This window comes from Mus pahari, chromosome 3, assembly GCF_900095145.1.
Source record: "Mus pahari chromosome 3, PAHARI_EIJ_v1.1, whole genome shotgun sequence".
Taxonomy (NCBI): Eukaryota; Metazoa; Chordata; class Mammalia; order Rodentia; family Muridae; genus Mus; species Mus pahari.
In genome coordinates this window covers 2139362-2151535 of record NC_034592.1, presented here as the reverse complement: position 1 = coordinate 2151535, position 12174 = coordinate 2139362, and the positions used below count along the sequence as shown (strand labels likewise).

At 38.7% G+C, this 12174-nt stretch overlaps 1 protein-coding gene across 1 annotated transcript in view; it reads right to left on the bottom strand.

Annotated features, from left to right (window-relative positions):
- Mrc1 (mannose receptor C-type 1) overlaps window positions 1-12174 on the bottom strand; it is a 90853-nt gene that overhangs the window by 15966 nt on the left and 62713 nt on the right. Inside the window, exons 17-23 of the mRNA XM_021192603.2 lie at window positions 11761-11924; window positions 10693-10760; window positions 9552-9652; window positions 8732-8874; window positions 7908-8022; window positions 3198-3364; window positions 1648-1750 (exon numbers count right to left, since the gene is read on the bottom strand). Coding sequence (XP_021048262.1) covers window positions 1648-1750; window positions 3198-3364; window positions 7908-8022; window positions 8732-8874; window positions 9552-9652; window positions 10693-10760; window positions 11761-11924 — 861 coding nt within the window. The remainder of the gene's footprint in view (window positions 1-1647; window positions 1751-3197; window positions 3365-7907; window positions 8023-8731; window positions 8875-9551; window positions 9653-10692; window positions 10761-11760; window positions 11925-12174) is intronic.

Here is a 12174-nt window from a genome sequence, read left to right as displayed (position 1 = left end):
AAACTTTATATGCCCCAGTACAGGGGAACACCAGGGCCAAGAAGGGGGAGTGGGTGGGTAGAGGAGGGGGGTATAGGGGACTTTGGGAGTAGCATTTAAAATTTAAATGAAGTAAATACCTAATAAAAATTGGGAAAAAAGAGTCTAAATGAGGCTTGATGTGAAATGAAGAAGAGGAAGAGGAGGAAGAAGAGGAGAAGAACGGACAACAACAACAAAAAGGACAATTTTCCAGAAGTCTATACATAATCAAGACATTTGAGTGTTATGTCCAGTGTATTTATCCCTTAAATATCTGTAGAAAAGAAAAAGAAATGCTACCAAATATTGGGAGATTGTTTCTATACTGTTAGATTAGGTAACTTTTTAGTTTTTATTTTCAGTGTGGGGGTGTTTTTGTGAATACATATTGGTATACCATAGGCATTAAGTGTCCATATAGTGAAGAAGTTGTTGGATCTCCTGGACTGGCATTACAGATGGGTGTGATCCATCATGTTGGCACTGGGATTGAACCTGAGTCCTGCACAGTGCTCTGACATCCCTCCTGTCTCACCATGTGTTTTCCGGAAGCTTCATCATTAGCTCATGGCAATATTGTAAAGAAGAAGAACATTAAGGATGGATGGATTAAAGAGCAACATGGCTGCTCTAACAAGGAATCATGTCCAAAGATATGATCTGGTTGGAATACAGACACACACTGGATTATAGAATGCTTTGGCTGGAATACAGACATGCCCTGAGAACACACCTTTAATCCTTAACAATGTAGGTAAGTTTAGTTTGTAGAAGGAAGCAGCCATGTTTGAAAGGAACATCTAATCAAGGGGCAGGCAAACTGATGAATCAGAGGACAATTTGACAGCAAGAGTCAGAGATAGGATACACCCCAGTCTCATGAGAAAAGACTGGAAAGAGGATACTGAAGAGAGCAGTGCAGGGGTAGGGGACAGTTTTATAGAGACTGGTTACAGAAAGAACAGGCTAAACACACGTGAAGACAGAATGAGTCAGAGAGCAAGAAGGGGCCAGAGTTAGTTTGAGGCCAAACAGAGCAATTCAGTCAGAAGCCAAGAGAAGCCAGTTTGAATCAGTCAGTATGGAGAGTAATTTGGGCCAGGATAGCTGAGTTGAACCAGCCAATGAGAGGTTAGAAAGAACTAGAAAGCATGAGCCTATTCAGCAGTAAACTGCTGAGACAACAATGAAATCTGGATAAAAAAGATATTTTTACAATGGGGCAATAGCTCTTCCTTTCTTTCCCTTTGTTTCCCACGGACATGTTTTCCCATGGCTGCTCCACATTGAATTTTGTCTCACCACAGGCCTAAAGTGATGGAGTCTAGAGACCTGACTCTGAGACACAGAGCCAAAATAAACCTTTGCTGCTTTAACATTTATTCTTTTGTATATTTTCTCACAGTCACAAAAAGCTGACTGACATATACTACAAGTTTCCAGTTTTTTTTTTTTTAATTTCACTTCAAGCTTAATCTGCACAGAACTTTCTGTAATGAAAAGGATCAGATTCATAAATATAGAAAATAGCACCTCTATGGAGAGGGGTGGACCACCTCTTTCGCCTGTCATGGACTCATGTGGCTTAAACCCCGTCCTTGTTGGTGAGATTTAGGCAAGACTTACCAGTCTGTGTTTGACATATATAGCCTTGTTTACTTTCACAGGTGTCATCCATCCAGTTCCCTGCCTCTCGTGAATTGCCACCAATCACAACAACACAGTCAGCCTGTCCATTTGTGGATTAGGAAAATGAAAGTAACAAGTATAGGTTAGTAATAACTCAAATCAATCCATCAGTAAGAAAATGCACTCTCGTTATTCTTTACTTACCGTTTTTAAGATCATCCATCTACACAGTTTATCTGACCCATCATCACCTCCAATTGCTGCATCCACGTCCCATGCAGATCCCTCCCACCTGAACTTTTACTTCTTATGGCTTCCTAGTATATTTCCTTTTATTTTAGCCTCACTATGTTTTCCGCCCTAATTTGCACACTCAGTGCCAAATAGTTTCTACAAAGAAAATCACTTATCAATGGAATGTATCTATCTACCCTAAATATAGCTATCAAGTTAACTACCACAAAAGTCACATTGATCAGATCATTCCCTACTCAGCCTTAGTCTTTGTTCTCCATCTGACAACACACAAACTCTCTCACAGAGCATCAACATTTCTCTCAGCTCTGCTTACTTCTGAGCTTACCCCTACTTTTTCCTAACAGAAATTCCCACTGCCATCTGAGACATTTACTCATTCTTAAACACACCTGGAAGATTTTCCAGGATGACTTCGTTCATCTCACTCTCCTAGCGTAGCTGCCATGTTCATCCTCTTTAGTTTTCCTGATTATTATCTTTTAAACTCTCTGATAAAACTCCCCACAGCTGATTCTTTTCAACCCCCAACCATATCATGTCCTGTAATGACAGTGTCTGACACAAACAGCCCCATAGGTGTTTGCCTACATAACAAACTCACCCTATCTTCTGTCTTCAGGCATTGGACAACAGACTTTGCCATGTTACATTCTCATTTCTCTATTACCATATTTGTAATATAATACTTGTATTCTGGTTTGAAACTTTCATGTTTAAATATGGATAGCCATATTTAACAGATTCATAATTTTCATGTTGTTCATAATCCATAGGATAATGTTTAACATTAGCCAATTGACCATTCAATGATGTAACGATGAAGTAAAAATTTTAAAAGCAAGGTAAAGAAGCAATAGTATATATTCTGATGTATAGGAGCACTTAGCATGGTGTTTGTCAGATCAAGTGCTGTATAAATACAGGGTTACAGGGTAAGTAATGGTCATGATGCTGATGAAGAAGAAGTGATGGATTTCAGATCAGCATCCCAATTAGTTACAAGGGATAAGGGGCAGATGGTGCAATTATAACCTTGGGATCAAGTTTTTCTCCTGAGTACCACTGAGGTTGAGAGTAAAAGTAGATTTCTACTGCTCACTGCCAATGAAGAGTTCTCAACTAAACATCCCTCCTCTAAAGTTGATTCTGTCTGTGAAAGAAAAAAATTGCAAAACCAGAATACAGGAAGGAGGATTCTGGGGGTATATCACAGAAAAGTAATCAACAAGATGACTCTTTGCACATGGAGATGGTATGGATAAGTGATGAAAAAAAAAAAAAAACCTCACATCTTCATAAGATAGGCTGCTTCTTCTTCCACCAGGATAGCCTTTTCCCCAGTTTGTATAATGAACTCCTCGCCCATCTGTCCACAGGAACGTGTGCTCTGAGTTGATATCATTCAGGCCAGTCCAGGCATTGAAAGTAGAGTCTCTCATGTGATAGGTAACAAATGCTGAAAGCAAGATGATTCGCACAAGATGGTTTAAAACTCAGGACTGTGAACAGTGCAAGTACAAAGAAATATTTTAAACATATTAATTTAAAAATACTGACCACATAACTCAACTCTTGTTAGTATTCCCAAGCAGAAAAAAAAAAAACCCACAAAAATAGACATAGTCTAATCAGCAACTGAGCTTCAAACTTTGATGTGTTCCTTAAAGTACAAGTCTGGCTTGTATATTACCACTGCAGATAGTGGGGAAAGTTGTGTCCCACCCAAAGGCACCAGAGAAAGAACTAACTGAATCTCAAAACCATCCCATCCACTTATGCTGGATACCTCAATATGAGCTGTGGCTGGGGGCTGCCGACTAGCTTACAGAAAGAAGCATGCTTTTCTAATTCATTAAACCTCATCCTATGATCCTATTTTATGGTTTCATTTTTTAAGGGTTTATTTAATTGGTGTGCATGTGTGTGTGTGTGTGTGTGTGTGTGTGTGTGTGTGTGTGTGTGTACATGCACACATGCATGCACATGTGTGCATGGTCACATGTGTTGGACTTCCTCAGAAGCCAGAAGAGGATGGTAGATCCCTGGGAATTGGAGTGCAGGTGGCACAAGACTTTAGACCCAGGATTCTGAGGCAGGAAGATCCCAAGTTGAGTGCCCTGTGGACTACAGGATAAATTCAATGGCAGCTTAACATGGCCCTAACTCATAATGAAACATGAAAGGTAACAGGGCATATAGAATGGGCACAAGCTAGGCCCTGCTTTCTGCCCCTTATACTTCTCCCTCTCAAAAAAAAAAAAAAAAAAAAAAAAAAAAGCACCCTGTAAGTTACCAGTTGTTCTAGTTCTGTAAATAAAACAATCTGATGGCAATAACTGATAGGGGAAGAGTTTTCAACGCAGAAAGTTTCTGAAGATCAAAGCCATTTATCCAAACAAGAAACATCCTGCTCCCAAATTTTCAGTTTCACAGAATGCCCAGACACGGGTTATCTAATTAGGATCTTTCCAGGGAATCAAGTCCTGGGAAACACTGGACATGTAATGAGGTTGTACAGGCCCTGACATCCTTAAGCTAAATGGGTCACAACATAGAATTGGAAGATGTAGAGTATACAGAATACCATCACATTTTATGCATCAGTAATTGTGTGGAAGAGAGGGAGAGAACAAATATCCAAAAACAATTTGAGATTTTATTGCCCATATGCCCTGTACCTTCCCTTCGGTCCCCCTAGAGCCTCGCTCACCAGCTGCCTCTTTACCCCGCCATCTATACCTGCTAGGTAAACAGTATCTCTGGGTACTAAAACAGCAACATAATGCCCCATGGATATGGACAAGAAATGAAAGGACACAGAATTTGGGGACTCTGGTAGAAAATACAAAATAAGGGCCTGGAGAGATGGCTCTATATTTGAGAATGCTTGCTACATTTTCAGAAGGCCTAAGTTCAATTCCTAGTACCTACATTGAGTAGTTCACAGCTACCTGTAACTCTAGCATCAAAGGATCCAACACCTTCTTCTAGCCTCCACAGGCACATACATGTGACTTTCACACATACACACACAGAGAGATAAAAAAATAAATCTTTTTTAAATGCAAAATAAAGTCTGTGGAAACCACCTGCTCATACATGAGCACAAAATTCTGTGGAACAGATGTTCCCAAATTCTAACCCCGTTTTCAAAGAGCCTCATTCATTTTTACATTTTTCTCAATTAACTAAAGATAAAAATAAATACCTCCAAATGTTTTTCTTCCCATATTCTTTAGTGAACTAAGAGTGCAGACAGATATTTGTTTTGGTTTTATTTGTCTCCTAAACAAAACTGTAACTTCTGCCTCATGCTCGACTTAAAACACACTGTGAACAGCTCTATGTGGTAGCATACAGCACTAACTTCCCCACTGCCAGCAACCACATTACGAATTCAACAGCGTGTGTCTGTTTTGCCAGGAATAATGTTATTTTATCTGAAAATTGTTTCCTTCTGCACATCTTACTGCTCCAGTTCTAATTCTGCTCTGCCAGGAATCAGCACTTTGTGAGGAAGAGAGGAAATCCATTACTGTGTTTCCCTGCTGGGTAGCTGAGGCAAAAAAAAAAAAAAAAAAATGTGGTGAGCCAAATCGAGAAATGTGAAAGTCATGTTCTTGTATCGGGTGTTATTGTTTGACCCTTTGCTATGGGTGTCTGAATAGCTGGTGAGCGTGTCAAAGATTCTTGTGGAAGCTTGGTTGGTTTCATGTATCATGTTGTCCTAAGAGAGTGCAGTGCACATCTGTGTCTTAATAGAGTAAGCATTTGGGAGAGTAACATGCAGGTTTCTAGTATCTTCTCTTCTGTACTTTTTCAGATACATAATTTTGGTTAATTATTTTGAAAGTCAAAGATGCTCTTGGGCTGGAGATATGAAGCAGTTAGTAAGAGTTAGGACCCAAGTTTGGATAGCAAAAGGCCAGGTAAAGGCTTGATGTGGCAATATATGTGCCTATAACCCCAGCATGGGGTGGATAGAAGCAGGAGGATCACTGGAGCTGACTGGATGCTAGCCTAGCTGCAACTTCAATGAGAGATCATAACTTGAGATACAAGGGAGAGAGTGACAGTAGAAGATACCTGGTGTTCTCTATTGGTCTCCACATAAGCACACACATCTATGTGCACTTGCACATACACGCATGTGCACAATATACAAGTATATGTTCCTCTACATCTATTCAACTAAAAGAGATTCTAAAGAATACGGCCTATTTTTTTCCTATAACCTTTTTATAAATTTACACACACAACAAACTTCTATTGGATTTTTTTCTGCACACAACTTATAGACCAGTATATGTGGCTCTATAGTGTCCACTTGAGCATCACCTAACTTAACCATTTCTAAATCGTTTGCAAACCTTGCCCTGTTGGCAACATGATATGTCTCATCAGTCCTGGCTATTAGAATGGCCTCTTCATTTTGAACATAAATATATTTCCCTGTATCCATCACTCATTTACCCAGATCTTCCTCTTAAGGCCACACAAGATGGACTTTCCAAGGACATGCATTCTTTTTTTCAATGTATTTAACTTGAAGGTCTCTAATCCATACCTCAACTGCTATGGTTTCCAAACCCTTCAATAGCTTAGTCTGAATCTCCCAAGATTGGTAAATATCTGCTTTAGAGCACAAGTTATAGTTTGAATGGGACAGTTATTTCAGCAAAGGTAGTCCCCAAAGGATCACCCGCAAGTGCTCAGTACCTTTATTTCTGGACAGAAGAGAGAACGTCTGTGTGTTCAGGCATGTGGGCATATGTGTTGAGAGCAGAGTATCTCTATGTATTCCTCAGGACCCAGCAAACTAAGGTCTTTTGTAAAAGGGTCTCTTACAAGCCTAGATGCTGCTAGTTTCATTAGGCTGATGGGCCAGAAATCCTCAGGGATTTTCCTCTCTCTAACTCCCCTGTGCTGGAACTACACATGTGTCACGGTCCCAGCAGCACATATGTCACCGTCCCAGGCTTTGCACATGGGTGCTGAGGATGGAACTCAGGACCTTATGGCTTGCGCAACATACTCTTCATTGACTGAGGTTTCTCCCCAGCTCCAACTTGTGTCCCTTGATGGAAGAATGAGTTTTACAATCCTCTGTGTGATTGTGACAACCATCCTCTTATCAGGTATTCCCATTGCTCCCGCTTATCCTTGTATCTCATCAAAAAATAAATAAAAAATCTTGCATTTGTTTAAAGTTTACATTAAAAAACCAGCTTTGCTGTGTTGTAAATTATATGACCAGGGGCCAGACACAAGCATGTGGGAGATAAGCAGCTGCTCACTTCATTCTCAGAGCTACTCTTCCTTGGCCCCTGGCATAACAGATTTGTATGGCAACAGGACAAGATATGGGCTGGTACCCAGGTACTGATGCTAAACTCCACTTCTGATCAAGCACACTCCTTCCCCCAAGGTTCTATGAATGTCATTTCCTTGTCCATAAACTGGAATAATAATAATAATAATGTCTGGCTCATAGAGTTGCTATGAAAATGGGAAAGAATTCTATGGAGAATTTTTTAAAAATATCCCAGTATATCTAGCATCAATGGGAGGGGAGGACCTTGGTCCTGTGAAGGCTCGATGCTCCAGTGTAGAATAATGCTAGGGTGGTGAGGTGGGAGTGAGTGGGTGGGTAGCGGAGCACCCTCGTAGAAGCAGGGGATTGGGAATGAGATAAGAGGTTTGTGGAGGGGAACCGGGAAAGGGGATAACATTTGAAATGCAAATAAATAAAACATCCAATAAAAATACATTTTAAAATGTATATTATAGCATATTATCTATATGTATAGTATGTTATCTAACACTAAATAAAATAAAATCACTCCTAATAAGAAATTGAGATTTTCCCCTATCTTATTCCAAGAGAAAAAAAAAGTCAATTATAATAAACAAATGCCTATCACTTTAGGGCAAATTTACATATATATTCATAATTGCCAGGAATATGTGTAACTGCCAAAGTGTGTAGGTTTACGCACCTTGCTCTTTTGCATTTTCTATGGACACCAGGTTTCCTTTCAGTCCTATGCAAGCTTTCCGTGCCTCTTGCCAGCTTTTTTTTTCTTCATTAGCAAATCCAAAAATTTTAAAGCACTGAAACGGAAGGGGTGGACAAAAGCAGAGGTTTTAGCTAAAAATAATAAAGTTCACATCAAGAAATCAAGTCATTCATGAAAATTCCAGATAAATAAAAATTTTCTCAGGCCTAAAGGAGAATTGAAAAGGAAAATTAAACCAGCTGATGGCCCACATATTTTTCTGCAGAGTTTTATTTTTTCCCTTGAGATAAAGGGCACAGATCTTTGGCTAATAGTTCACGTATGTTCTTACTTTCCGTTAAGAATTTGTGATGGGAATATCCAGTTATTGGTGATGAGGTAGGCAGAAGTTAACCCTGAGGGCTGCAGTTGGCATCTGCCATCGTCCTGCAGTGACCAGCGCTGCTGGGGTGTAATGGGAAATGACCCCCATAGGCTCCTGCTTCTAAATTCTTGCTCCTCAGATGATGGTGCCAGGCTTTGAGGAAAATGTAATCACTGGGACATGGGCCTGTCTGGTGGACACAGAACATGGAGGTAGGCCTTCAGGGATGCAGCTGGACCCACTTCCAGTCCTTTGTGTCTTAATCCACCATTTGTTCCCACCTCCATGGAGCCTTCTGCTCCACCTACTCTGCTCTGATAGACTGTGTCCTCCAGAATGGGGAAGCAAAATCTCTCTTGCTTCTATTGCCTTTTTTAAAAAACCAACAAGAAATCCACCTAATAGAAATACCAAGACGGAGATCAATTTTCTCCCATACCTTGTTCTTGTACAAATGCCAACCTTCCTTGCAGCCACCTGGTGTCGGGGGTGTGGTAGGCATGGCGGTGGCATTGATGCTGCTGTTATGTCTCTGGCAGATGAAGTTATTTGGATAACCACAGTTGATGTCATTCCAGAACCCTGTAAAAGAGAAGAGCTAAAGTAGGTCTGCACACTTAATTTAAAACATGCCTTCGACAATACAATATCTCAGGAGGGATCTCAAAAATTGGTTCAGAATAACTTTATCTTATTTTCACATGACTAGAAGAACCTATTCTCTCTCTCTCTCTCTCTCTCTCTCTCTCTCTCTCTCTCTCTCTCTCTCTCTTACTTAGCTCATAATTTTCAACTTTTCAGAAAGATTCCTATATGCTGAGCATACACTTAGAATTATAGATATATTATCAAATTATCAATTACCAATAGTCAATCATATACTACTTAAGTATGTGTTTATGTTACTTCATTTAATCTTCTCAACAAAAGACAAATTACATCAACACTCCCACTTTATGCAATGAAAAAGAGAGAGATAAAGGTGACTGATTATAAATATAGTCTAGGTATTTTCCTCACATAAGAACATAAAAAATGTTCCACAATTTGGAAGAAATAGAATGATGCATCATTTCTTAGCTTGCTGATGAACATCCTGATAAAATAATCTTTGCAAACAGAACTGTTACACAAACAAAATTTGGAGTCTCTGTCCTTTTCTATGAAAAGGTACTGCTTGCTACTTTTAGCCTAAAGATGCAAGAAATGGCACACATCACACCCCTAAGCACTTTCCATAAGATCGGTATATGATCTACCTGAATTCGTGTACATCGTTACACAGTTTTCATCATCATTTGCAAAGTTGGGTTCCCCCGTAGCCCAAGCCACAAAATCTACTTTGCTCCCGTCCATCCAACTGCAAAAGAGAATTGAAGCATTTGAACAAGTCCCCAATATCCCTGAAGAGGGAAAAATGTATAGCCTAATTAGTCTGGAATCCCAAAGCAAAATTCCTTCCATAGTATACTCTTCAATCATGATTTCCATACAATTTAATGATGTACAATTTCCACACAACTTTTCAAAAAGATAGCAAATATATTATTTCTCATTAACTCCATTATGAGTTTTTGTTTACTCCATGTATTTATAAAGTGGATAAGCCAATGACTATTGACATAAATTATAGAAATTCAAGGACTCTGAGAGCTGGAAATAGAAGAAATCATAAAAATCAGGCCTCCCTCTTGTTCTAGAGATAATGAAATGGATGGGTGTTTGTTCATAAGGATAGATAATGTCTCTATTCCCTAGAAGTAACAAACTTGACTTTAGGTCTCAGTTACTCAAAGGTAGTAATCAAATTCCCACAGAATGTATGTCACTAAGATAGCTGTATGTGGGACAGATAGACTTATTTGCTCTTGAAATGGGACTTATTAATGAACAATGAAAGAAACCCCCAAGATAGAAGAATTCCCTTTCTCAAGTACAGCCATTCCTGGCCCTGTGTCTAAGGAAAGAGCATGTCTGCTCTCCTGAGGGAATGTTTCACCATGAACTTGAATACATTGCTGCTGTAAGGTGGGACATAGAAAAAGAGACATTTGACCCTGTGTACCAACACTGGTCCAAACAGGGTTGAAAATATATTCAGCACTCCTCTCTCTTTAACACATCTTCTTACTCAATGATCTGCTGATGACTGAATACCCTAAAATAAAGACTAGTGGCATTTTGTGAGATTAAATCCTTTTGAGCTTTTAAATAATTAGCAATGTTGAAAATCTTAATAGAGTCATCTTAAATAGTATTACTTTCACATTTTTAAATACTTTTTTCAGATTCAGATTGTCATGGGACTTTTAATGCATTGGGAAACAAAGTTCTCAAAACAACTCATATGTGCTTATCAGATCTCTTTCCTAAGCCATGACGTTAGCTTGATTTACTTACATGAACTTCTTATCCATGCTGATCAACATACCAATAAAATATGGTGACTGTCCACCATTCTTGTTTATCTAGAATGCAAAAGTTTATAGATATAATTTACAGTCATCTACTAAGCAAATTGGGCAAAACATATGTATTAGTAAAGGGGCCTATTTATGTTTTCCAAGGAGGAATTCATGCACAAATACTATAGAATTATATTCATAAGGATGAAAAATATGTTAACAATGCTATAACCTGTGTTTATAAAGTGATCACATTAGGTAATTTACTATAATAACAAATATCTATAACAATTGGTTGCTGAAGAATAAAATGGGCAACGGGTTTTGTACATCATGCATAAGGACTTAATACATAGCATGTGTAACAAATAGGAATTTATGTAACAATAGGATGTATTCTGAGAACTCCAAAGAAAGGAATATCTACAAGGAGGATAATGTTAAACTCTATCTTCATATCTCTGTGGTCAAGTAAACTTTTCCTTTAAATAGTGACAAGTCCATTTTCTGCTATTCTGTTCATTCCTTCTCTTGCAAATGATGAGGAGGCCACATGAAGATTCTTTTTATTTTTTTTTAAGCAGAAAAGTACTCTGAAAGCACTAAAAAAAATAATTACTTTCGGGAATCACTGACAACTTGGGTACTACTGAGATTTTTTTATATGAACAATAAAACTACTATCTGTTCACAAATAATTTGATCCAACAAAGACTTAAGAGTCTTAATAAACATGTTGTATGTCATGCAAGTGGTCTAGGATTGAGACATAGCGATTAGTTAAGACATGAGCCTTGAAAATCTAATTCATAAACTGAAAGGGATCATCATAGTGTTTAGACTTAACAAAGCATTTCTGGAGTCTGTGATTCTACAGTGGATGCTCTCACAATAAAGTGCGGCCTTCTGTGTGACTCTGTATCAGGGCCTCGGGAACCGGAATCATTTACCCTCAACTTAATCATTTAGTACATAATTTGAAATCTTGTTCTACGATTCTGAATGTAGAAATCATCTTTCTTTATAGCATTATAGTTAACTGTACGCTTAACCACATCCTTACATATTTCCATAGAAACTTCTTTTCACTTTCACTTTTAATTGTAGCAAGGTCACCAAAATTCTTCTTGCAAAATGCTCGTGCGTTGTCCATGGTTTCCTTCTCTTTGCTAAAATAGTACTGGTAGTCTTTGTAAATAACCCACCCATCTGCAGTAACTGGTGGATCTGAAAAAAAAATCAAGTCAGAGGAAAAGACATTTCTTTACTTAGATAAATTAATTAAAGCAAGGATAAGCAGGGATAAGCGCTATGCCAAAGTCATGAACAACTCCATGACACCAGAAAATGCAAACTGTCAGTTGGGGACAGACTGGATTGTTTCAAGCTAAATATCGACCTTCTAATAGTTCAATGAAGACTGGCCTCTCTCCACCTAAGTAAGATCTATGAGTTACTAGTGGGGAAAAGAACTCCA